Source organism: Heteronotia binoei, chromosome 3 (genome assembly GCF_032191835.1).
Source record: "Heteronotia binoei isolate CCM8104 ecotype False Entrance Well chromosome 3, APGP_CSIRO_Hbin_v1, whole genome shotgun sequence".
NCBI lineage: Eukaryota > Metazoa > Chordata > Lepidosauria > Squamata > Gekkonidae > Heteronotia > Heteronotia binoei.
Window position 1 is genome coordinate 54,846,890 of NC_083225.1, and position 27,110 is coordinate 54,873,999.

Sequence of the window (27,110 nt, forward strand, 5' to 3'; positions counted from 1 at the left end):
CTTCTACTTTCATGCCCCCATTAAACATGGAGAGAAGAATATCAGGCATCTGCCAGTTACTTCTATCATTAGGCTCTTCCTCCCACTGACTTCCCTACCTGGCCTCTTCCCTTGTAAGTTCCTCCACTGCAACGCTCTGTACCCACCCAGGTCATAGAACAGCTGCAGCTCCTTGCATGCCCAAGCATGCAGCAGCACATTTGCCTGTCAGCCTGCCTACACCAACACTCCTCCCACCTAGGTTGTAGGAAAGTGGTGACCTAGCTCTTCTTCCCCACCTGACTCTGGTGTGGGAACTTTAGACATGCCCACATTCATGTGCACCTATGTACATGTCTGCAATCTATAGCAGCTGAACTCATTACGTGCCTGGTCAGTCACCACCCCCAGTCAGAACAGGTCATAGCATGTCCAAGTTCTTGCATGTCTGCCTCAGCAGCTCTGTTCATGACTGTCCCGGCTTACCTCCTCCTCTCTGTTTCTCTGGCTGAGTGGTGCAGGCTGGTGCATGAGGTTCATGATGATGTGCTAGCTGCCTGATTTCTGTTGTGGCCATGGTGGCGTTCTCCAGGTCTCTGTCACTAAACTGCTGCCTCCGTAAGTCTGGGGACTTGGGGGAGCTTTGAAAAAAGGTGCATGTATACAGTACTGGTTCTTACCATTACAAAAATAGTCTTGCGTGTAAGTATGTTTTGAGAATTGAAATGTGCCTAAAAGAGGAGCTGAGAGGTCTTCAGTTCAAACCTCATCTGAGCCATGAATTCATCAGCTGCAATCAAGCTTTTATTTAGCTCCCCATCTGTAGTGTAGATATTATTGATGTACTGTACTCTAAGGATTCTTAAGATAATGTGTGGAAGAAGCTAGAATGCTGCTGTCACTAAGTGTTAAGGTTATGTTGCAGTGACTGATGGTCTAGGAGGTCATTCATGCAGTGTAGAGACATAACAATCAATAAGACAAGTTGTAAGATTTTCTGCTCTGAAGTTAGATCAGTTTCCTGCTTTGCTTTTTAGATGACATACGTGCAACCTGTTGATTGGATACTGTCCCCAGTACATCAGACTGCTTTGCTTTTCAAGTGTCTTGTAGGCTTACTTGCTTAAAAATTGTTCTCAGCTTTATTTTCAAGAGGGTTGGGGGGTTTCAACACTTTTAGGAATAGCTCTAAGAAGGGGTAGTGAATCTTGATTAATGTAAAGTCAGCCAAGCACCACTGTGCAGATCTAGTTTTTGCTGTAGAACAAAATACTGGGTTTCCCTTGAGCTAATCAGGAGGAGAAGGTTGAATGTCTGTCCAAAATCCAGTGGGTATGCTTGTACAGGCATACATTTGTGCTCAGTATTTCAAGCAGAAATAATCTGTAGAGAGAAAAAGTGTCTCCAGGAACTGGAATGAGACATGAAGCTGTTCTCTCTTATGCATATTCAACCCAACCTTTCTTTGTAGCCTAAAGAAGCTGAAGCTTTCCTGATGAGTCTCTCAGAAGAGATCCAACGTAGATTGGAAGCTGCTGGTATGAAAGGCAAGCGATTAATTCTCAAAATCATGGTCAGAAAAGCTGGTGCTCCAGTAGAATCTGCAAAATATGGTGGCCATGGAGTCTGTGACAACATTGCAAGGTAGTAATTTGTGAATTTTTGCCAAAAGTGTCCTACTGTGTAAAACTCTTAGTTGTCTTTTATTCTGCTAATTCTGAAACTGGTTTTGTCAGTAGGCAGGGAAAAGTATAGTCCCAGGTACTTTTACAGTACATAAGAAATTCTTCGTGGTGGTTACCAGTTTAAATTATTGGTTTAGGCCAAGGTAATATGTGAACATTGTTCACATGGTTGATGCTTAAACACTTGCTGCCTAGTGTGAACAAAGCAATTCAAGGTTCCACATCTAATAAGAAATTTGGAGTGGTGAGGGAAAGGGAACACTTGTCACCGCATTTCTGGAAGCTCAGATTTACTTCTTTCCCAAAGCATAGCCAGTCCTGGCTTTCTTCCATCTCACTGAAGCAAGAGATGGTTCAGAAAAAAAGGAGGAACTGGATTTATCCCCCGCCCTGCACTCAGAGCAGCTTTTAGTCTCCTTTCCCTTCTCCCCACAACAGACGCCCTGTGAGGTAGGTGGGACGGAGAGAGAGCTCTGAGAGAACTGCTCTTGAGACAACAGCTCTGAGAGAACTGTGACTGACCCAAGGTCACCCAGCAGCTGCATGTGGAGTGAAGAATCAAACCTGGTTCTCTCAGATTAGAGTCCATGCCCTTAACTGCTACACTAGGAGGTATCAGCTTTGTGTTTGTAGAAAACACCAAGAGAAAGTCACCTCCATTGTATGAGGATGTTTGACTTACAACCTCTCAACATTTTGATTGTTCTCAGCATCCCATGGCATCCTTCTGTGATGGTGCCTGCTTCCCATTCTCAAAATGCTCAAAGTGTCAAATTCAAGGTTAGGGATCCCTGCTTTAAATAAACCCAAGTGACTTTTAGTTTGTCTTTTTCAGGAAAAAGCTTTAAGATACTTTCAGCAGAAAAGGGACTGGGAATGAGGTGCTTAAGCCTTCCACTGGCCACTGTTTTCCACTCCCACTCCACTCTCCAGCCACTGCCTCTTCTCCCCCACCCAGGTTTCCAGATTTATGTGTCTTTGTAGAGATGCATGTCTGGAAAGTGGCGTGGAGGAGAGTGAATGGGTTTGGAGGGGGAGAATTGCAGCATAAAGCTGCAAATGAAAGGATTGTTACGTGTGTGTCTTCTTCCTTTAAAACCCTCTCTCTCAAAGCTTGGGCCCACCAGTTTGCTATTTAATGGTTTAACTGAAGCCTGTAGTGGAACCTTATGGTTTACATTGCATTTGTATGACACCAAGTGAGCTGTGTTCTTTCATCAGTGTAAACACAATGTACTAAAGTTAAGATCTTCAACTTTTAAAGCTGTTTTCTTTTCAGGACAGTGACTCTTGAGCATGCAACCAACAGTGCCAAAGTGATTGGAAAAGAGATGTTAAATATGTTTCACACAATGAAATTGAACACATCAGATATGAGAGGGGTAAGTTTTTTAATCCCTGAGATTTAAAACTTTTTTCATAGTTTTTCTGCGTTATTAAGACACACAGAAAAAGAGAAGCCATCAAGAATTTGCAGTACTAGGAATATTATAAATTAATATATTTTACAGAAGGTCAATATAAGTGTGACATTTTAAATATTCAAGAGGCTAGAGAAGCCCAGCAACTGTCTAGAAATATCTTTTTAACTGCAGAATGTAAGCCTGCAAAAATAGAAATTGAGAATACATTTTATTTCTGATAAAGATTTCAGAGGACCTGTATCTAAACTGTGTAGACTGTTGAACTTTCCATGGTAGTCTTTAGTTCCTTTTCATAGCTGGAAACATACAATACTGATTAGATGTTAGGGGGATTTAAATAATTTCCTAAATTATTAGCAGTTTACGTAAGTAGGGTACTGTGTAAATTGCCACAAATTTCCGTGTGTGTTTTTGTTTGTTTTTGAAAGGTTGGAATTCAAGTACATCAGTTAGTTCCAGTTAATAAAACAAGTTCAGCAGTTTCCTCTTGCTCATCGGTACAGTCTGGTTTCTTACCTGGTGGTTCCAGTTCCATTATCGATCTTTTGCAAGTACCAAAAGCTACAAAGAACTCAGAACAACAACACAAGGAAGGTCAGTAAAGTCAGCTGCAGTTATTCCTTGTAATAGCATAACAAATGCAGCACAGCATGTTAGGCATGAATTGCATGGCATTTTTAAAAATCTCTTTTGGAATAATGTTTTGTTTTCAAATATTCTTGCTAAGTACTTGGTATTGTTAGTCAGTAATACCTTTATTGGCATAGATTAAAACATATCAGAAGGGGGAAAAGAAGAATTCAGGTAAACGTTACAGAGGGGGGAAATGCCTCTTCACGTCACTTTTCCTTAAGTTCCTAGATTCTCATAGCAGTTAGCAAATCCCTTGCTACCCACCAGTAATATGAGGGCTTCAGTCTAAGAGAAGATATGAGATAAGCCTCTCCTTGGAATACCTTTTCATCTTACACAAAAGTGGACTGATTAGAGAGTGGTATAATTCAGCATAGAGATCAGAGTAGAATGGTACATGGGCAATAGATCTGGGGTTTCCAACCTTACAAATACAAAAGGACAGCCTTGGGGATGGGGGGGATTGAACCTAGCGAGCATAAAAGCTTATTGTATTTAAGGAGTAGTTAAGTGTGAGAAACAGGTTAAATTCCCTTGTCAAGCACAATACTGAATGCTGAACATATCCTATTTGCTAAAGAATACAGATTTCTTTTCAGTGTTCAAAAGCCTCTGCCTCAGTATTCTAAAGGCTTGAGATTTGCGCAACATGAGGAGAGAATCAAATGGATTATTAGTTGACCAAATTTTCTGCCTTATTTAGCAAGTCCAAGTATTTGTAAAGGAGCCAGCCAGCATATACTGAATACAGCTAGGAGATTCCATTCTGAAGTGGGGATGAAGCCAGAATTTCAGGGTAGAAAGCCAAGTTGTGGTCTCTTAAGAGGTGTTACTCTGTCTCCAGACACATGGCCATGTACCCTATACAATTTGGGGCTCCCAAAGTACAGCGCAAAAAAACAACACCTGAACTTTTTCCACAGAAGGCACCAATCCGGATGAAGATTCTATATAATAATTGAGATACTGATTTGGCATTGAAGACTCAATGGCAGCTGGAACATATTGGACACATTTCACATGGAAAAACGAGCAACTGCTAACATGCTACATTTAGCTTAAATTAATTGCATATTTCCTCTGTGCAGTTACTTGGTATTGCAAAACTAACGTCATACTTTTCAATAGAGGATATGAAAGCAGAGTGGTTTGTGTTCATAGTACAAGCATGTTTATTTTCAATTCTTTTAAATTGTTATATCATTTGCATTTATAATGATAGCAGCTGCTATGGATCTTGAAGAACCTTCTGCTTCAAAAGCATGTACAGTGCTACCACCTCACCCGACAACATCTAATGTCAATCGTGTTACCAGCAAATCTGAGCCTGCAGTCAGTTGGAATGGTTTGCACACACCTGTCAATCTAAAGCCCAGGCTTAATTTAAGTATTGAGGTTCCATCAGCTTCCCAGGTAAAATTTCTGTTTCTGAGACTAACAGTTTTATAAAGAGCATGCTAAATTCTTTACCACCTTATTGAATAATTTCTTTTTATGGGATGAAAGTCATGGGGCAAGAGTTAAAGCCCCACTAATCTTTGTATTTATCTCAAACATATAAACTGCTTTTCTTGAGCTTTTAACATTGTTCAAATAAAAAATTTAGATCAATATATGATTAAGTGTGTCTGATTACTTTTAATACTATTGGAAGGGAAGGACTTCTGTCTGTCTAGTACTTATACAGCTATTGCCTTAAGCAGAAATTAGAATCAAAAATTATTTTAAAAGACCCTACTCAGTATTATTTCTCTTGTTGCACCTATGAATTTTGCCACAGAGAGGATGACATGATCATTTGTATCCTACATGAGCCATAACACAAAGAGATGGACTTGAACTATAGGATAAAGAATATTTTTGTGGGAGAATGTAGTGACTTGGTTTCATTTCATTCCAAATTTTGTGTAGCAAAAAAATGTTCTCTAGAGACAGACAGCACAGTACAGTTGGGAATTTTTGTTTTCTCTATAGCTTGTAGCTGCCTGAGAGTTACCTGGCTTTTTATGTATTCATTATTTGAATCTTGAAAAAATATAGATTAGACCTTATCAGTTTATAACTGAAAATCTGTGAGCTGATGAAATTGATGTCCATTATGGGATAAATGCAGGAGTCCTCAGCCTTTTGAATCCATGGGCACCTTTGGAATTTTGACACGGGGAGGAGGGAACAACCACAGAAACACCACCTCAGGAGGTGGAACTGACCACAGGATGCCAGGGAATGAGAATAACTGTATTATAACTCTTCGGCATTGCAGGCAGATGTTGTCTGACAGGGTGCACAGCTAGTCAGAAGCCCTGCTGAGCAAAAACTCCATCTAGTTCTGCCTGCTTTCTAAAAGCACTTGGTGGGCACCATATTGAAGACTCCAGGGAATAGTGCATCATAGATCCTACCGTAGCAGAGGTGGTTGAGTTACCACTGCCACCTTGGGTGATGGCTGATACCTACAGTTGTGCAAGTAATGACGGTATGCTGGTGCTACATAAATTCAAATATTTACTAGAGCCAGTTTCATATAGGAGTTAAAGAGAGGTGGACTCTAATCTGGAGAACCAAGTTTCATTCCCCACTCCTTCACATGAAGTCGTCTGGGTGACCTTGGACTGGTCACAGTTCTCTCAGAATTCTCTCAGCCCCATCTACTCACAAGGTGTCTTTTGTGAGGAGGGGAAAGAAAGGGAAGCTGCTTTGAAGGCTCCTTAAGGTAGAAAAAAGGAGGGTATAAAAAAATCTATTCTGCTATCCTCCAAGCATGAGTAACTTGCACTAAGAAAACTTCCCTTTTTTTGTATTTTATATACCTTGTTGATGAAGATACGTAGTAAATAAACCTTTTTATTTTAGTTTGTTTTGTGGAGTTTGGGGAGTGGCAGAGCATGTGTACAAAGATGTCAAGTGTTGGTTCTTTTCCTGACGCTGAGTCTTAATTTTTTATATATATAGCTGGATCACTCTGTCTTAGAAGCACTTCCCCCTGATCTTCGAGAACAAGTAGAACAAATGTATTCTATTCAACACACCGAGATTTGCAGTAGTAACAAAAAAGAACCAGTAAATGGGTACAATACCAGCTTTCCAACACAGCCAGTTGGAGCTGTTCTCTTACAAATACCAGATGTCCAAGAATCGAGCAGCGATGCAGGAATCAATGTAATAGCACTACCCGCATTTTCACAGGTGAACAGTACTAAAATTAATTTTTGCTTAATTGCATGCTAGTAGGCCTCTGCACATAGTAGTAGCTAGTAAATCTGTTCAACATTTATCCTAGGATAAGTTCGTTTGATAATAAATATCAAAAGTTATTGTGCACCAGTGGCATAACCACTGATAGATTTCTCATTGTTCAGGTGGACCCTGAGGTTTTTGCTGCACTCCCTTTAGAGCTGCAAGAGGAGCTCAGACAGGCATACGATCAAAGGCAAAAACATATAGAAATGATTTTCCAGCAGTCGGCAAATACCATGGGTAAGTTTGTAGCTGGCAGCTTTTTTCAAGTACCACAATGACTAGTCATGAGTAGTGATGCTGCCCTCTATAGAGATTTTATTAACATGAGAAACTTACTTAGCAATAAAGTGTTAGATTACATACTAATCGTTTTATTCCTTTCCTACTCAGTGTCAAACAATCCTTTACTAAATGTGAGACAAGTTACAAAAAATAAGAAAAAAAGCAAGAAAAGACTCCAAACCAGCCCAGTAAAAAAGAGCCACAGTCCTTTGAAAAACAAACTCTTTGGGAGCCCCGCAAAAAGTGCAGCTATTTCTGTTGGAAGCCCACAGAAATTAATAGATGACTTCCTAAAACAGGATGGAGCAACCACTGACAAATCTCAGGTATTATCATCTCCAGTGGCTACAGCCTCCAAATATCAAGCACATCAACATTTGATTATATTTTCTGTCTTGGATGACTGGAAAGGTTGGGTTGCTTTTTTAAGGTTTGCTGTTGGAAAGAAAGAAAATTCTACGTTTTGTTTTCAAACAGGTGGAATTAATGCAAAGCACTGTGAATACTTCAGGCCCTTCCATTTCACAGCCACACTTACCTTCTGTTACTAGGCCGCAGGTCCCCAATTTAGCTGGAGCTGTTGAGTTCAGTGATGTAAAGGCCTTACTCAAGGAATGGATTACAACCATATCAGGTAATCTTGTTGTTTCACTTCTGTTTTAATGAGCAGATACATAATGTAATTGGAGGGGTGGAAATCATTTGAAAGACTGCACTACATGTCTTCTATTTCTATATTGGAGGCCACCAGTTTCCACATGAATGGAAAGGATTTTCCTCATCTTTTAAAAGGTAAGGCTTCTAGATTTGTGTGAAGCAGATACCAATAAATACATAGTTGGCCCCACAGTCATGTATCGCCAATACCTAAAGAGTAAGACTTCCAGAAGTTGCAGCAAAGTGTAACAGGATCACAAAGGAGCCGGTTTGCCCCATTGACCTCTAGGTGAAGATTGTGGCATACACTGACCTATGCCCATCATTAACAATCATGCTACAAAACCTTAATGACAGGGCTGTAGAAATACAAACACTGGCAAGGGCTGAATAGAACTCTCAGCAACCTGCTCTAGAAAGGCAGGAACTTTCTTTGCTGGAGAATCAGCATCCAATAGATTCTCCCCCCCTCCCCCACAGCAGCCAGCTGTTTACATTCTTAATGCTTTAGAACCCTCCCCTTTTTGACTTTGAGGCATTAATAATTCTGTATCAAACTTTTTTTTCATAGATCCCATGGAGGAAGACATCCTACAAGTTGTGAAGTATTGTACTGATCTGATAGAAGAAAAAGATTTGGAGAGGCTGGATTTGGTTATAAAGTATATGAAAAGGTAGCTTTTTAGATCATTAATTTGTGTATGTTGATAAAAAGTCTGCCACCCCTCCAGATGAGCAGTTATACAAAGTTGATGGAAGACTTAAGAGCATTTTCATGCTCTATATCTATCTTTCCTTTATACCACTTTGCATAATAAATGCACCATTCTTGGTCACTTGCATGTGTGGGATCCAGTCACTTTTTTTTCATCAGGGCAGAAGAGTTCACCTGGATGAGTAATGCTCATTCATTTGTGAACTTCAGTCTTAAATTTCTTGCCATGTGTATGATAAATGCTTTGGATTTGAGAAGTCACAAAGTTGGACCATTTATTTAGTAGCTTTATTTTTGCCTTGTTTTTTTAAGGAGCCTAGGAGAACATATGCCACCCTTCCCTTTTGCCCTCATAAACAGCTTTAGAAGCTTTGATTTTTGTGCACTTTACATTTTCATAACTGAGCCTGCTTTGGCGGGGAGTGCGGAATAAAAAATTATTATTCCACAAATACAATTTTCTTTTGTGTTCATTTGATTCTATTTCATTTGTTTCAGGGATAGTATTCAACACTATGTTTGCTAGCAGTGAAGTAATCTTTTAAAATGGTGCATATTCAGTAACTAAAACAAGTAAATAACTGTTTTTGAAGCTGTTTTTTCCTCCCCAGTGTCCTGCTGTAGGAAAATTATTCTTGGTCTTAATGGTAATGATGCTTATTCTGAAGGGTGGCTTCTTTTCTTCTTAGGCTGATGCAGCAGTCAGTGGAATCGGTGTGGAACATGGCTTTTGACTTCATTCTTGACAATGTTCAGGTGGTTTTGCAACAAACTTATGGAAGCACATTAAAAGTTATCTGAACTGATCTTGTAGGAAAAAAGTCTGGTGAGAGCCTGGAGCTCTCTGGTAGCTGTGCCATAAGTGCTTGTGAGGTATTTGCAAAGTGCATGATAGTAAAGCTAAGTTTTTATAAGTTGACGTTTTTTTTAAAGAAGAAAGTGTTTTGTACATTTCCTTTTAAGAAAGTGCCAAATTTGTCAGTATTGCATGTAAATAATTGTGTTCAAATTCTTTTATTGTAGTATAGAATCTATTTACAAAATGTTTGTTTATAAAGGTTTACGGATTTTTACAGTGAAGTGTTTACAGTTGTTTAATAAAGAACTGTATGTAATTTGTACAGATTCTGTTTCAGTACTCTTAAGTTCTGTGTGAAGACTTTGTAGTACAATGTTGAAACAGACATTAATTCCATAATTATAATGAAGCTACAGCTTTAAAATTTTTATCCTCCTACCCATTCCAGACAAGCAAAAAAGATAAATGCATTCCAGAAAATTGGTCTACTTTTAATAGACTGGGCTTATGACAGAGCTGCCAGGATGTTACTTAAAGCTCAAACATTGCAAGTACCAGGGAGTTAAGGGAAAGTTCTGAGGACTCCTTCCCTATCCTTCCACATTTTAAAAAGGGTCCTCAGGACACCTTATAGATGATGCTTTACATCCACACTGATAATTTCTGTAGATGGAAAAAGTTTTTGTACAGTGGCTTTTTTACTTCCCTCCTTCTCCTGCAGTCTGAGCTGCTGCTCCTGGGGGACATAATACTCTTCCCCCTCAAGGAACAGCATGAGGTCTGCAGACATAAAGGGGAATTGATGATAATCATTTCCCCCCCTCCCCATTTGTAGAAATCCTCCAGAGGATCCAAGCCATTAGTTGAACAAACAAGCAGACAAATCTAATTGCTTAAAAACACAGGAATCATCCAGTGAGTTATTTTAATGTAATCATTAATAGTTTTGTTGGATGTATCTCTTTGAAAGAGATTACCAGATCACCACCACTTAGAAGGACTGAGAGCTACAATAATTTCCACAATTGGGCAGGTTGTGAGACTTCAACTTAACCTATTCAATTTTGTTACGATACTTAACTGTCATGGATCAGCTATAGTTAGTTGTATTAGTTGCCAAGGCTATGGTTATGATTTTCAGGAGCCTTCCATCATGGTCTCTGCAATCCTGCATGAGAACTGTAATTGATCCCATCTCAGCGTATCCCTAAAAATTCTATCACTGAGATTAAGGTTGAGACAACAGAAATGGTTGTGGGGAACTTCCATCAGGCATAACACAGATGCTCCCCTGTACAGGTGGGGAGTAATGTTCCCTCTAAGGTGCAGAGTCTTGTGAGCAAAAATTGTACTTTATGAACTACTGGCATTAAAGTTGTGAGCTACTGCATAAATTAGTGTGCTCTAGAATCATCCTTTTCGAGCTAAGACAAAAATGTGTAAGCTGAAGGCTAAAAATCTGTGAACTAGCTCACGCTAACTCAGCTTAGAGGGAACACTGGTGGGGAGTTCACTATATAGGACAGTATTTACATGGACTTCAAACTCCCGTCACATAATAATTCCATATTGGTATACTAGAATTAAAAGCTATAAAGGTACCCTATTCTACTTCCAGGGCACCTGGAGGGGGAAGAGCTTCAGCCAGTAAAAGGAAGAGAGGTTTGGCTGAGTGGCTCTGCTGTGCCTGCCTTCCTCCCCTAGGGAGGAGCTTCAGCCAATGGAGAAAATAGTTTTTGCTCTGTAGCTCCTGTGTGATTGAGCAAGCCTTGCAAATTGTATTAGGTTATGTTCTCTGAGAACAGAGATCGCAGGTGTTCTATTAGAAGGAAACTCTATGCCTTTCTTGCTCATCTTGTTAACAGCAGGTAAAAATGAAAACAGACAGAACATATGTTGTTCTCTGAATGCCTTACTGGTCCAAACAAAGCAACGTCTTGAGTCCAGTGGCACCTTTAAGACTTTTATTCAAAATATAAACTTTTGTGTGCAAGCACACTTCTTTCAGATACAAACAACAAAATAAAATCTTAAATCCTTACAGGAAAAGAGATGGGGGACAGCTTTTAGGAAGAATCACTCAAAGTTTTACCCAGATAAAGCTGACAGCACAGAAGTCTCATTTCTCTCCAATATACAACCTATTGAGAGAGGATTTCTCCCCATCACACCAGAGTTGTACCTTACAGCATGACTAATTCAGTCTGTTCTGGGAGCAAGGTCTTAAGAACATTCTTAGGGAGAAAAGGTCTTCCACACAAAACCACACTAAATAAAAAATGCTTTACAATTAGGACTTGACCTTATAACATGTCATTTAATCTCCACTTACACTGATATTGTCCATCCCTTTATGTACAGCTTTTTATTTGTGAAAGAAATGCCATTCAGTAGGTTTCAAACAAACAAGACCCAGACTGTGTGTTTAATAGCTATAGTAATGGTTTTGTTATTGTGGGGAATTACAAATAATTGGTAAATACAATTACAGTGTGGAATAGAGATGTACACTTCAAAAATTGTTTTAATTCTATAGTGGGAAAGGCATGATTATAATTTTCATTAAATGTTTGGAGTATTGTTACTGTATCAGTATACTCAAAATTGAGTGAAAATAATGATTCCTTTTTTAATACAGAGTAAAATTAACACCTTTTTTTGAAGTGCGTAATCACCCCTCCAAGGCAGCAGGAAGGGAGAGCAAGGGAAGAAATGTGCCTCATCTGTTTGGCAATATATCAGATGTTTATAGGCCCTTTAAAGTTTAAAAGGCCAGTTTCAATGGGTGGTAGACTGGCCACTGAAACTAACCATCCTTTAAATTCTGGGAGTGCTTTTCATGCTACCCAATATTGCTAACCCAGTTCTGGAACTTCTGGGCATTTTAATGGGTTGGCCATATCCAGTTGTACACCCCAGCACATAAGGCAAAATTACAAAAAGAATAACAGGTTTTTTTTATTTACTTCAGTAGCAAGTTTTAACACTTGTTTTTTACAATAGCTGCTGTTTGGAAGTTAGCAGAAAGCTGTGTTGTAGCTCTAAGGCAAACCCCTTTCTTTTTCAGTGAATTACAAGGAATACCCCCAACTCCATTTAAAGCTTAAATTGCACTTTCACTTTCGACTTTTTCTGTCCAGAACACTGATTGGAATCTTCACTTGACTCTCAGTTTTTGTCCTCCAACTCAGCATTCTGACATTCTCTTCTCACAACTGATGCTACACACTCAAAACTCAGTAACAGGGATTGGTACATTGACTTGAACACATATGAAGCTGTCTTATACTGAATCAGACCATTGGTCCAACAAGGTCAGTATTGTCTTCTCAGACTGGCAGTGGCTCTCCAGGGTCTCAGGGAGAAGTCTTTCACTCACCTATTGCCTGGTCTTTTTAACTAGAAATGCTTGGGATTGAACTGGGACCTTGCAAAGCAGAGGCTCTTCCACTGTCTCTATCTGAGGGAAGGACTGCCACCTTTCTGCCACAGCAGCTTACTGGTCAAAGTTGTACTTAGTAGCCATGACAACATTCCATGACTCCACTTCATAAAAATTTATTTTTGCTTAGAGCAACTCTGAAGCCTTCCTACAATGTTAATATGTACACTCCTGTTTTACAATTGAGCTTCTGTAAGCACTTTGAAACACTAGCAACCAATTCCCCTGTAACTGCTTCTAGCAATAACTAATGTACCCTTTTTGTTAGTGAAACTAGTTTCTGCAGAAATATGAGATGCAGCCATTTTGGTCTGCATCTCTTTTTAAGAGTCCACAAAAGAAAAAAGTTGTATTAAGATCTAGTATTCAGCTCTTAACCAAAGTAAATGTTATCCTCTTCTCTTGTAAATCAGTTTCACTGTCATGGTACTGTACGGTTGCAGGCCAGCCATGGAGAAAGAGTTTTCAAGCTTCAGTAGAATTTTGCAGAGCTTGAGAGTGCTCCCCTTCCCCCCTGCATTGCCACTTCTTACTGCTGTAAGGAGAAAACAAGTCTTCCTGAGCTACAGCTTTTTTCATCTTTTTCTCAGCTTCAGATTGCTGAATTGATCACCAGAGTTGGTAGGATGGCATTTTTAAAATATGAAGAGTGTGGAGCCAGAGTGACTCCAAACAACAATCGGAAGTGGTATCTATTGTGTCTCGATGAAGAGCATAATACAGCCTTAAGCCAGACATACAGAGAAAGCCCTGGCATCCCCAGGACAGACAGAAAAATGGGCCCACTCCAATAAGAACTGCAGATTTATACCCCGCCCTTCTCTCTGAATCAGAGACTCACAGTGGTTTACAATCTCCTATATGTTCTCCCCCCACAACAGACACCCTGTGAGATGGGTGGGACTGAGAGGGCTCTCAGAGCAGCTACCCTTTCAAGGACAACCTCTGCCAGAGCTATGGCTAACGCAAGGCCATTCCAGCAGGTGCAAGTGAAGGAGTGGGGAATCAAACCCTTTTCTCCCAAGTAAGAGTCTACACACTTAACCACTACACCAAACTGGCTCTCGCAGTAAGTGGTTGCATGATCCATCAGTGGCCTCAGTCCCATCAGCACTGGCATTGGGAGAAATCCCAATACAAGGGCAACTTACGCTTGCCACAATATACTGTATTTTTCACACCATAAGATGCTCCGGACGATAGCACGCATCTTCCTCCTGGGGGGCGATCCCGGCGCTTCCTCCGTGCCTGCCTGCCTCCAGCTCTGACGCTTACAGCAAGCACCAGGATCACTCCCTCTGCCCTCCGATCCCGGCGCTTGCTGTAAGCGGCAGAGCTGAAGCCAGGCAGAAAGGCACGGAGGAAGCACGCTGCCCTCTCCACAGCCAGCGCTGGGTTTGTGGAGGGGGTGGGTGCTTCCTCCGTGCCTTTCTGCCTGGCTTCAGCTCTGATGCTTACAGCAAGCACCAGGATCGGAGGGCAGAGGGAGCGATCCTGGTGCTTGCTGTAAGCATCAGAGCTGGAGCCAGGCAGGCAGGCACCGGTACCTTCGCTCCATAAGATGCACACACTCCCCCCACACTTTTTTTGGGGGGGGGGGGAGTGCGTCTTATGGTGTGAAAAATACGGTACATGTTAATGCTAGTAAAGTTCTTCACTAGTGCAGGCCCAAATATACAGCCTCTCTCCTGGTAGCCACACAGCCCGTTGGCCTAAATTACTCTTATAGCACGAAAGGACTGCCCTGCTTCATGTGTGCTGCAGGCCATGATAAATCACAATCTAAATACCAGTCTTACATGATATAAACTCTCTCAGGTTCGGGTGTGATACATTGATCTTGAACCTCTTGCCCAGAAGGAAGAGCTCCCAAATGATAGGATCTTCAGAGAAAACCTTTAGGACAAATATCAGGCCAAAATATCCCCAGGTGCTCAAAGGGCACACATTTCATAAGAACATAAGAAAAGCCATGTTGGATCAGGCCAGTGGCCCATCCAGTCCAACACTCTTTGTCACACAGTGACCAAAAAAAAATTTATATACACACACACACTGTGGCTAATAGCCACTGATGGACCTCTGCTCCGTATTTTTATCTAACCTCCTCTTAAAGCTGTCTGTGCTTGTAGCCACCACCACCTCCTGTGGCAGTGAATTCCATATGTTAATCACCCTTTGAGTGAAGTAGTACTTCCTTTTATCCGTTTTAACCTGACTGCTCAGCAATTTCATTGAATGCCCATGAGTTCTTGTATTGTGAGAAAGGGAGAAAAGTACTTCTTTCTCCATCCCATGCATTATCTTGTAAACCTCTATCATATCAACGCACAGTCGACGTTTCCAAAGGCCATATTGTAAATTAGCTAAACTGAAAGAGAAACAGTCTTAGAAGCCACCAGAAAGCATTAGAAGGGGAAATGTATTTTAAAATACTTAGTGCCATCTGTATCATCACATGGAATGTATGCATACCAGCAACCTGTTTATGCATGGTCTGGGCTATAGCAGAGAATTTTTGCAATATTGATGGATTAACGCTGGAGTAAAGGCAGCATGATTACACACAATCAGAAAAACAATTTAGCAGCAACATTTGGCATTAAAACTAACATCAAGTTCTCCTTTTAAAGCTCAGAAAGATTACTGAAGGCTGAGTAGACAGAAATGATTCCCAGTGAGTAGGGTTGTCAGGGTATTACCATCACTCATTGACACTCCACACCCCCAAAAAGACCATGCTTAAGTGCAGGGACAGACCTGTGGCCTTTTGCTTTTCAATTAACAGTTGGAGTAGGCTCAAAGATCATACTAGATACGTCAGTGATCAAACATTGCAGCTACAAACCTCCATGAGTCCCCACTTCAAACATGCCACACAAAAGATCAAATTTTGACCAGATTAGAAATTATCCAGATAAGGAATTACCTCAGCAGAATCCAGCTCTCCATGGTGCAGGAAAAATGTGATGCTGTTCCCTGTGGGCGAACCACTGCTGGGGAATGTCTTTTCCTGGGATTACACTGGGGTAAAGGCAGGGCTTCCATGATTACACACAGAGAAATGTCAATTTAGCAGCAACATTTGGCATTGAAACATCAAATTCTCCTTTTAAAGCTTTCTTGTCAGGAGCACTAGCGGACTATTAGGTGAGCTGGGATGTGACATTGTTACCAAGGTCTCTGTGGGTAATTTGCTAGGCTTATTCAAACTATTTGTGCTTCTGGCTGTGTATAGGATCCTATCTGAAGTACACCATGACCATCAGGCACCTTTCAATCCAGTAGAACAGGGCTGGACAACTGTTGCTTGTACAGCAGTACTAGCCAACTAATATTGAACTACCAACATTATCTACCCATTGCAATGATTACATTTACTGAATGATGTTACATCCCATTCTAGGCATTTGTATACAGGTGTAAAAGATTCATAAGATCAGATCTCAAAGCTGGTAGCCAGTATGTCTCCGTTCATGTAGTGTCTCCGTTATACCAAATTACATATTAAAAAGAGAATAATGTCCATTTCTTTTATTTGCAGCTCAGTGTTTATGATTACAGGTTTGTAAACTGTACAAGCAATAAAAGGCAGCCAACTATGCCTTACATCATTGTTGCACACAAAGCAAATGCAGATACCCTATTACCTAATTCTATCTTTAAAAAATTGCTATAGGCACAAAGCAGAAGAATGATGAAAAATCAAGGCGGGGAGAAAAGGAAGTATGCATAAATAAACATTTTTTACATCAAAGTCCAAGAATCACAAAGTCTGCAGGAGTTTGATAAATCAAAAATTGCAGTATGGATCTTACCAGTATAAAAGTGAAAGCTTTGAATTTTGTAATAAAAAATTTAATTTTTTTTTAATTTGGGGGATGTGAGTTGGGGAGGGCAAACTTTAAAACAGTAGCCAGTATAAAGGGGAAGGACAGTGGGGAAGAAAGTGCACAGGCACATTGGAACCACAGGGACATGTAAATTGACCACTGTCAAACCAGTGTAAGTTACTTGGTTTCTCATGGAAAACATTTTATCCACTTATTTTCCCCAGATGTTAATTAAATCCAACAGCATGTTCATCATAGGCTGTTGGGTGATGTTTGTAATAGGAAGTGTGGGTTTGCACCAGCCTGCCCATTGCTTCATAGAACTCAGATGATCTCAAATACTTTCTTTAGCTCTACGATAAGCTGCCAGTCAGACTTCTGCATTTCATCTCTGAACCAGTCCTTCAGAGCATCGATGGACTGACGACTGATCTGCAGATAGAACATAATGAGTCAAACACCAGAGGCAGAAGATACACAGTATTCAGACATGAGTTATTTCGCTGCTTATCCAACTGTTTCATTTTTGAGCACGTGTCACCCAACAAATCAAAGATGTGGATAACTAGCAACCTGTTAAATGGTACAGAGTTCAATAAACCAGTACTACTTGCTTCTATTTAGAAGGTAAACTTTTAACATACTCTTAGAATGGGGTTAGGATATTACATAGACAAATTTATACACATAAGTAGCATGGATTTTGTTTTTTTGCTGTTAAGTCACAGCTGATTTATGGCAACCTCATGGGATTTTGGTTGTTTGTCATTGCCTCATTGTGACCCCGTATGTCTTTGGTGGTCTCCTGTCCAAAACTAGCCAGGGCAGACCCTGTTTCAGCTAAAATCTAATGAGATTGTGCTAGCTGGATCAGAGTGCTGATTAGAAAACTTAATTAAATTAGTTTAGAACAGAAATCTGGGTTTGGAGGGGTTCTCTTAGAAAGCATATTTCTCTACAAAGGAAAAAAATTTCCATAACAATCACTATAGTACATGCAAAACAAAGCAGTTGCTCTATTTATAAAGTACAATCACAAACAATAAGATCCAAGGCAAAGTACTAACCTTGCTGACAAGTATATCTGTTGCTTCAAAATGTCGTCCATACATTTTAGGTGCCTCACCAGGAATAGGTTCTATTTTCACACAAACTTCTTGGCCTTTTTTTGCTACATCCACTTGTTTGTGATTTACTTCAATACTTGTAACTATTCCAATATCAATGAACTGTAACACACACACAAGGCACCCTTTAGAGCATACAATGATACACTGCTTTTTGTTAATAAAACACCTGCTTACATGACATCCTGCAGATTAGAGAAAAAGTGAATGGATCTTTCCATCTTATTCCACTGGCACTGATGCATTCCTATGGAGTAAGGAATTGTGCTAATACAAAACACTCTTCCATTGGCTGAAAGCTCCTTCCACCAGAGAAATGCACCGGCATCAACAGAACAAAATGGCAGGATCTAACCCATGCTTTGGAATTTGGTTAAATTTTTAATAGCTTCTCAATGCAAAATTTTAATAAACTCAGTACCCTTCCTAAGCTCTTATGTTCCTAGGTAATACAAGAGGGCTGGTACCACATGGAAGTAACACACAACAGTTTCTCAAGGGTTAACCTGCTTGTGGGAAGGGAGTGCTGCATAGGCTGCTTCTGTGAGAGCCAATGCCTTTTGTGTTACCTAGTAATACAGGAAGGAGTGACCCCACATTGCCTAAGTCCATGGCAGATATGAGCAAAGCAAGTTTGTGAAAGCAATTTTTACTCCCATTCCTCCCCAGCAACCCTTATCCCCATAAAAAGCTAGAGCTGGGGACCTTCCAGAACAATATGCCCTGTGACATTAGGGGGACCACGCCAATGAGTATCATTAGAAGGCAAGGAGAGTTTGTCCCTGCAGGAGCAATGGACCAATTTGGATGGATCATAGTCAGAGATTAATGGACCCTGTTCATTTCCAGGTAGCTCTGGGAGATTGAGAGAGAAAAAAAGTCTTCAGATTTTCAGATACTATCAGCATCATTAAGTTTTTTGTAGGACATGACAAGGACATTCAGAGCTCCATCATTAATCAAGCATTTACATCTCTTGTCAAATTTAACACTCAAAGCTATAGGGTTGATTTCTGCTCAGAATCAAGGCTAGTATTCAGCTTTCATATCACTGAGGGCATGATGAAGAAAGGTTGAAAGCTGACTGCACAGCTAAAGGTCCTTGCCCCTGCCTCCTTTGCTAGACAACCGCAGTTTTCTCTGTTGCAACATCAAGAATTATATCCAGAACACTCTCCCTGTTATTTCCCAGAAGGAACAAAAAAGCCAAGTGAACACAGGAAAGATGCTGTTACTGGTATATGGCATGACTTTGATACCTTTGCAAAATAAGAACACCCAGTAAGAAGAGAAGAACTGGAGACTGGATTTATACCCTGCCCTTCACTAAGAGTGGCTTACAATCGCCTTTCCTTTCCCCTCCCCACCACAGACGCCCTGTGAGGTAGGTGGGGCTGAGAGAGCTCTTGAGAACTGCTCTTGAGAAAGCAGCTCTTTCAAGAACTGTGACTAACCCAAGGTCACTCAGCAGGTGCATGTGGAGGAGTGCAGAATAAACCCACTTCTCCCAGATTAGTCTGTGCACTTAACCATTAGCCACTAGCCTTAACTGGCTCGCAACACAGCTTTAGTAACATAGCTTTAGGAAATAAAACATACTCACATTTTTACTAGGTACACACATTGGAGTTCCTTGCTTTACCTGACCCGCTTCTACAAGGACACCCATTACTATGGGATCCCGAGAATTAAAGATAAACTGAGGGAGTATTTTCATCTTGCAAGGGAATACTGCTATGTGCCTAAGGGGGAAATAGTAGAATACTTAACATGTCATTTGAATATCAGCTGTAATACTAATGTGTGTTCAAAATACCTGCATTATTTTAGCTAGATCCACTTTGTAACAACAACAGAACAGACCATAATGCTGGCTGTTAAACCATTCCCAGCCAACTGAATATGTCTTAACAATTGGCAGAGACAACCACTGTAAGCTGGCCTTCTGAGTTTATAAAACAGCTATTCCATCCCATGTTTTACCATACGTCTACTGAGCACATGTGTGCTCATCTCCTTAGCACTTAACAGGGTTGGACAGGTTAGTTAGGACTTCCACAGTATTCTTCCAATCAAAGGGAAATTTTACCATACCAAGTGTGCAAAAGTGTGGCAAAAATCACCTACTTACACCCTCCATGACTAGCCATTGCACAACCACCCAATGCCTGCAAGTTCATTTTACTAGCAGTTCCCAATGAGCAAAGAAGCTCTACGCACACAAGCAGACCTCAGCAAACATTCTGCTCACTGGATTAGGAACAGTAAATCAGAGTGCATCAAAATGCTGCCTATTCCCACTCCACTTATTTCAACAGGATATACAAACCCAGCCCAATACACAGCCTCTACAGCCAGACCAGAGCTAGTAAACAACATTCTGAGAAGAAATGTGTCAACTTGGTTCTAAGGTGTCAGCACTTAAGCACAACTCACTGCAACAAGATCTCATTTCCCCCTTACATAGCATTTATCTTGCCCAAAATAAGACATTCCAATAAAGCCCCATACTTTGCCATTGCATAATTCTGATTATAAGGAAGAACTGGACAACTATGGCAAGGATCCAATCAACTCCAGGTGCACAGCCAGGTGCCTGCATACACCCAGGACCTCACATCTTCTAACCACAATGTGTAAAAAGATTTAGGGACACAGATTTATCAGTGATACAGTTATGGGAGGAGGGGCTTTCACACACTAGTGGGTTTGAACAAATTCATTCCATGGTTCTTTAGACCCTATCTTGAAAGACACTGAAATGGCTTTCTTTATACAATTTCTTGTGCAAATTTTTCATATATTTTAAGGAAACAATACTTACTTAAATTCTTCCTGTTTTTGCTTTTTGTAGTCTTGCCTGTATTTTGTGAAGGCATCAAATAAGTGATAGATGATTTCTGCACTAAAGATTCTAACTCCTAAACTATCAGCCATCTCCTGGGCTTCTCGTTCAACCCTCACATCAAATGCCAAGATTACAGCATATCTAGAAAATAAAAAATTGTGATGTATGAGAAACACGGGCAGGAACACCACTTTTTTGCACAGGTTGCAGCATATCTTTTAAAAAGGTACTTACTGGGGATCATGCTCCAACATAACGGATGCCTTCATCACATCCTTTTTATGGACAGGTCCTATGTTAATTCCAGCATACTGTCAGGAAAGGAGAAAAGCAGACTGTGACTAATGGCTTTTTAACACAGTAGCAGAGTGGTAAAGCTGCAGTTCTGCAATCTGAGCTCCCTGCTCGTGACCTGAGTTTGATCCCGGCGGAAGCTGGTTCAGGTAGCTGGCTCCAGGTTGACTCAGCCTTCCAAGGTTGGTAAAATAAGTACCCAGCTTGCTGGGGGGAAAGTGTAGATGACTGGGGAAGGCAGTGGCAAACCATCCTGTAAAAAGTCTGCCATGAAAACGTGAAAGCAATGTCACCCCAGAGTCAGAAACGACTGGTGCTTGCACAGGGGTCTACCTTTTTTTTTTTTAGGATTTTATTAGGAATATATCAGTTTATAGGGCAGTGACATGGAAAACTGAGTTCTTACTGGCACTTTTACAGGAACTTACTGGCACTTCTGAGGTCTTCAAAAATTCAAGTAATGCTTCCAAGGAGCCCAAAGTAGATGCCTGGACATAAACACCTTTCTCTTCCAACTTTATGGCATTCAATGTTTGCTTCAATTCATGTATTAATTCATCCTGCAGATATATGAAGGATTATATCTGTTAGAGATCCCTCATTCCTGGACCTCATCAGTGGGAATCAATAGCTTCCAGTACACTACACTCAGCACTTCACAATTATCTGTACAGGTAATTATGCCATTAGTAAACTTGTGGTAGTTTCAGAGGCAAAGCCATTTTTTTTAAAAGCCAGTCAAACTAAATACTGCTTCAATCTGGAAGAGCTTTAGATAGAACCACATGCCAAGCTGATGAAGGGAGCTTTGACTCTCAAAATCTTACACCCCCCAAATCTTGCTGATCACTGGGATGCTACTGGACTCAAACTAGCTGTTCTACTGCAGACCAACATGGCAGCTCTCTTTAAAAAGTCAAGCCATGGCCCCAACTCAGAGCTCTTATTTCGCTGTAGCAGCCATTTTACAAGTAGCAACCATGACCATGATCTTCTGTAGAAAAATAGGTGGTAGAGCTCATCCAGGATTGTTATGCTGTACCTACTATTCAATGGATAAAGTGGGAAGGAGGAGGTGGAACTCTCAGAAAAGTTCAGGAGCTGTGCTCCTGTGAGCTCCCACTTAATCTGAGGCCTGACCATGATCAAGACAGAAACATCTGGGGAACTCCAAGCACGTAAGTGAATTCATGTAGCTTTTATTTAAAAATTCACCACAAAGACTAGAGTTAGTAAAATAGGAGGATTTCAAATATACCTTTGGTACAAAATATATTGGTCTGTTTACTTCCACCATTACAACCAAAACAAGCTTATTGAAGACATTTTTCAGAACAAAGGAAAATTACCATGCTAATCTCTTAACAAATAATCTTATAGTGCATATTAAAGATGATGAATGTTTAGGGCTTTCACACACAGAATATCTTCATCTCAACACCAATTTTAAATTGAGACTCAAATTCTATACAGTTCTGAAGAATACATGATCAGGACTCTGAGGTATAGCTCTAACAGAAATGTGTAACCTTCCACGCAACAAAACTCCCAGCAGCGTAGCCAGGAGATAAACAGTATGCAAATATAAACAGCATGAATGCACATCATTCAGACATTGCTCTGAAAATTATTTTAGAACAGCCATTACTTCTAAGACATTTCAAAAGCCAAGCAGGCTACAAACCAAGTGATATATCCAAAGCACCACCAGCACAGTGAAGCCAGCAGACCAGGGAATCCTGCACCTCCTCTCTTCTGATATAGCCTAGAGACTCCTCCCCAGTTCTGTTTCTGGGGATCAAAGGGGCCCTTGAGAATACAATGAGGGGTACAGTGGAGCTCTGCAGTGGGAACCAGTAAAACACATCCTCTCCTACCAGTTGAACAGTATTGCTAGATCAGAACAAACTAATTTATATAAAATACAGAAAGTGCACAGCCAATGAGAGTATAATAGTATAATATACAAGGACATGAAGGAGGTATTTAAGGGGAGAGGGGACCTTATTCTTGATGGAGGGGGGAGAAAATAAAGGAAGAATGCAAAGCCTAAGAGACATACATTTTTATCACTCCTTTGTGTAGTCTTTGCGAATTCTAAAGGCTGCAGCCAAAAATCTGGAGCAAGCAGCTTGGGAGTTAGTATCTGCCAGAAGTACATTCCTTAATTCAGAATCTGGAAGACCCATAAATTTCACCAGTAAAGGTTGGATAAATTTGGTTCGTATTTCTTTACAGAGACTACACACAAGCAGAGTATGTTTAATAGTTTCTACTTTACCTGTGCCACACAAACACGCTCAGCCATAGGCACCTTTTTATAGCATCCCTCTATGACTGCAGAAGGAAAAATGTTACATCGGGCCATAGAAAAGGCCTTTCTACGGGATGGAATTGTCGGATTCGATAGATAGGGGACTAGGGAAACTACATAGCTCTTCTGGAGAGAAGTATAAAATCTCGAGACCTTGGAAACATCATTCTGTCTCTCAGTGTCTAGTATTCTCTGCTTAACTATGGTCCTTGCTTGATCTAGGGCCATTGAAGTGCGGGCCCTGCGGAGTCTTGAGCAATTCTGCAGGGCCTGCAGACTACTCTTTTTAATATGGCCTTTGCTGAATGCTGAGTTAATGATAGATTCGCTGCTGTTGTATTCTGCCATCAATTTATTAAAAACCTGAAATTTAGCACCATAAATGTTAATTTTAATTGGAATGCTGATTTAAATGATGGTTTTATAATGTAGTATTTATTGAATTATATGATTTTATTGTATATTAGTGAATTAATATGTTGTGAGCCGCCCTGAGCCTGCTTTGGCGGGGAGGGCGGGATATAAATTAAAATAATAATAATAATTATTATTATCATCTGTAAAGACTCAGGTGAAAAGCCAAGCATAGACACCTGGTGAATAGACCTAAGCCAGGCAGAATAAGACCTATCCTTGAGAACTAATGAAATGATATCTGAGGGACAATGGCTAAGCTTAAGCCAAGTGTTTACTGAGGTGAGGCTTACTTTAGCCTCTATTTTTAACAATCCAGTTTCCAGCCTTAGTACTCTTTGGGAAACGAAAAATGGCTCTTAAAAATTTGGATTGGATTTTCTCAAGGAGAGCAAAATTTTATGAAACTGGGCCCAGCAGGGTCCCATATATAAATTGTAGTTTTAGCAAGATATAATTTGAGGGCCACTGGTATAAATTGCCCCCCTTTTGTAAAGAAGAATCTAACAGTGGCTTGGGCTGATTTGTGACCAGAATTTGAGGCATATTCAATGCGAGCCTTTTTTGTTCCTGAGGCATGAATTATAACCCCCAGATATTTATAAACTGCCATCTGTTGTAGCTTACGGCCATTTATACTCCATTCCCTTATTTTAGGTTTAAGGCCAAAGGCCATTGCTTTAGTCTTGCTGGATCTAAGTCTAAGACTACAATCCTGTGCACACTTACTTGATTTCAGTTGGAGTTACTTTTAAGCAAATCTGCAGAGTTGCACTACAAGTCACTTTGATTTGATTTAAAAAAACTAATGGAAGCATAAAACTGAAGTTTTCAACCAGAAAATAAAATTTATTTCCTTTGGCAAAGGAGAAGGGTGATGATCATCAGGTATGGTGAACAACAGTTATTCCTCCTGAAAAGTTCTGCACTATTGACATACTAAACTGCTTATTCTTCATTGTTTCAGCATGATGTAACAATGCACAGTGGGATTTTCTGGCTGCTGATATACTGTCATTCTAAAAGAGATCACATGTGCCTTACCTTAAGAACTGGGATTTCATCCTCTTTGTAGGCTACAAGCAGGGGTAAACCAGCCAATGTTTTCTCCAAATCTTTTCCAAGAATTTTTACTCCTTGAGCAGCAGCAACTTCTTTATGCTTTTCATACTGATTCTAAGGAGAAAACAACATTTAAAAGTCCACAATGTTATTTTAATAGTTTTCTAAACATTACCTGTCATTTTTGATAGCTTCAGAACTACAGCTAGTAGTCCATAGCAATATATATCTACCATGACACAAAACTACAAATATAGCAGACAGAACTGAGTTAGAAGGGATAGTCATTATTAGCCAAAGCTGGGATTGCAAGGATGACTGGCTCATTTATTTATTTCAAAAAGTCACTCTAATAGCAGAACCTTCCACAAAAACATCCCTTTATTGTGCTTATTTTTAGCATACCTTTTATTGCTCCAAAATATTGCAGACCATGAACGTTCTTTTTCCTTTACCACACGGGCATTTTATAGAACACCCCTAGTGCAGACATCTACTTAAAACATCTCAATGGAAGCTACACCACATTCCAATTACTATGTGCAATGCATCTTGACATGTAGTTAATCACTACTACATGGAGGTTTCAGAACTTAAAAGTAAGCTCTGCTAGGTTCAACCCAAAGATCCATCTGACTGAGCACTTGGTTTCCCACAGTGGCCAACTAGAGAAGCAGGGGCATACTGCCTTTGTGCATGAGAGGTTCTTTTTACCCAACAGTGCTAACAAGCATTCATAGAGTTGCCCTCATGAATGTCCACACCACCAGCATTCTCACTGGTTACTCCTGGTGGCAATGGAGATGTTACCAATCTATATGATAAGCAACCATACACATAACAGGTATATGGGGAGGCTGCATCAAGTAGATTCCAACCTCAATTACAGTTATTCACCATAAAGCTACCTAGGCCTTGTGAAACTATTTCCCAAACCAAATGGCAGCAACAGAAACCTGGTCAGCTGCCTGCTGTCAAAGTAGCTCTATAGCAAGGTGAAGTCAGATTCCTATTGTGTACTCTTATATCATAATGCACTGTGTAATATTTTGCTATGTAATTTTTTTTTGTGTTTGTCTTACAAAATAATCCCAAATTCTGAGCCACAAAGTAGGACAAACTCGTTATACAATTCATGTCAAATTATAAAAGTGACACAATATTTGCATGATTATGTACAGTTTGAGATTCTGTTGTTTTTTTCAAAAGACCTAGGCTGATTCCCCACTAGCCTCAACCCGGTCTTGTGCTCCTCTTCTCTACGGCGCTTCCATCTGATTTTGCACAAGCTGCCAGGGGCTGCAACTTGCCCTGCCTCTTTCCCACGGCAAAAGCAAACCAAACGGGATGAACACCATAGAGTTGGGAAACGGGGGAGACCGGTGTTCTACAAAAAAAGTCAATTTCAGTAAAATTTACAAGATTATGCTGTAGTTGCTCAGTACAAAGAATTTTTTCAGAGACTCACTATTAAAGGAATATCTCATATTATTTTATAACATATAATGTATATATCCAAAATTACAGTACAGCATTTGCCATTTTTCATCATGAAAGAGTCTAAAGAGTGCAAAGTCATAGTAGGTGCCCAAACTCTCCTGATGGATAATGATGTTGACAGTGATATCAAAAGCTACTTTGCAGTACATTCAAGACTAAACACATAAGACAATGTCTTTATAATTAAGTGTAAATGATAACACGTTTCCCAGGTTTTAAAAGCTGTGTTTTGGTTGTAGACCTTCGTCTTGATCAATTCACTTCATATTATCCGGAACCAATGCTCACAACAATATGCACATGACTAGTCAGTTTCTTTATTTGGCATCAGCGGTTCTCAAGCAAGATCCTCTGAAATGCGGTTTCTGCTTGCTGCGGGAAAGAGGTGGGGTGAGTTGCAGCCCCGCAGCAGCTTGTACAAAATCGAACAGAAGCGCCGCAGAGAAAAGGAGCACGAGACTGGGACAATGCTAGTGGAGAATCAGTACTAATTAAGTGCTGGGGGGGGAGGCAAAAAGTACAACATTGTATTCAGCTGTGACAACTAAAGCAAATACTTAGGTGTGTGCATATGCAAATATACTGTTATCTATATTGCACCATTCCCAAACCCAGAGAAACTGCATAAACTATTACAACTCCATATATTCCCAGTTGGCATAATTTATTTTCAATTCAGAGTTTTGAGTTTTTCTTATTTTTGCAAGGCAAGCAGACACCAGCAATGGTAGTTAAGTTCGGAGACTCTTAAAGAGAGAGCAAATAATCATATTAAATCAATATTCTTGATTTTCACAATCAATGGCCCAATCTGGCAGTTGACAATTTAAGTGAAGAAATAATCCAGTTACTCTACAGGAAA

The 27,110-nt window shown here is 40.2% G+C and overlaps 2 protein-coding genes across 6 annotated transcripts in view; one reads left to right on the forward strand and one right to left on the reverse strand.

Moving 5' to 3' along the window:
- The window catches only part of REV1 (REV1 DNA directed polymerase), a 60,124-nt gene extending 50,384 nt beyond the window's left edge, over nt 1-9,740 (forward strand). For all 4 annotated transcript variants that reach the window (XM_060233830.1, XM_060233831.1, XM_060233832.1 and 1 more), the window contains 10 exons: nt 1,451-1,623; nt 2,944-3,046; nt 3,517-3,682; nt 4,944-5,134; nt 6,674-6,907; nt 7,081-7,198; nt 7,352-7,569; nt 7,721-7,877; nt 8,472-8,574; nt 9,305-9,740. In XM_060233830.1, the coding sequence (XP_060089813.1) occupies nt 1,451-1,623; nt 2,944-3,046; nt 3,517-3,682; nt 4,944-5,134; nt 6,674-6,907; nt 7,081-7,198; nt 7,352-7,569; nt 7,721-7,877; nt 8,472-8,574; nt 9,305-9,416 (1,575 nt within the window). In that variant the 3' untranslated portion in view covers nt 9,417-9,740. The remainder of the gene's footprint in view (nt 1-1,450; nt 1,624-2,943; nt 3,047-3,516; nt 3,683-4,943; nt 5,135-6,673; nt 6,908-7,080; nt 7,199-7,351; nt 7,570-7,720; nt 7,878-8,471; nt 8,575-9,304) is intronic.
- A 6,635-nt stretch (nt 9,741-16,375) lies between these two features.
- Nucleotides 16,376-27,110, reverse strand: part of EIF5B (eukaryotic translation initiation factor 5B) — a 41,646-nt gene continuing 30,911 nt past the window's right edge. For both annotated transcript variants that reach the window (XM_060233835.1, XM_060233834.1), the window contains exons 18-24: nt 24,731-24,862; nt 21,387-21,518; nt 20,899-20,975; nt 20,641-20,805; nt 19,420-19,558; nt 17,757-17,918; nt 16,376-17,121 (exon numbers count right to left, since the gene is read on the reverse strand). In XM_060233835.1, coding sequence (XP_060089818.1) covers nt 17,014-17,121; nt 17,757-17,918; nt 19,420-19,558; nt 20,641-20,805; nt 20,899-20,975; nt 21,387-21,518; nt 24,731-24,862 — 915 coding nt within the window. In that variant the 3' untranslated portion in view covers nt 16,376-17,013. The remainder of the gene's footprint in view (nt 17,122-17,756; nt 17,919-19,419; nt 19,559-20,640; nt 20,806-20,898; nt 20,976-21,386; nt 21,519-24,730; nt 24,863-27,110) is intronic.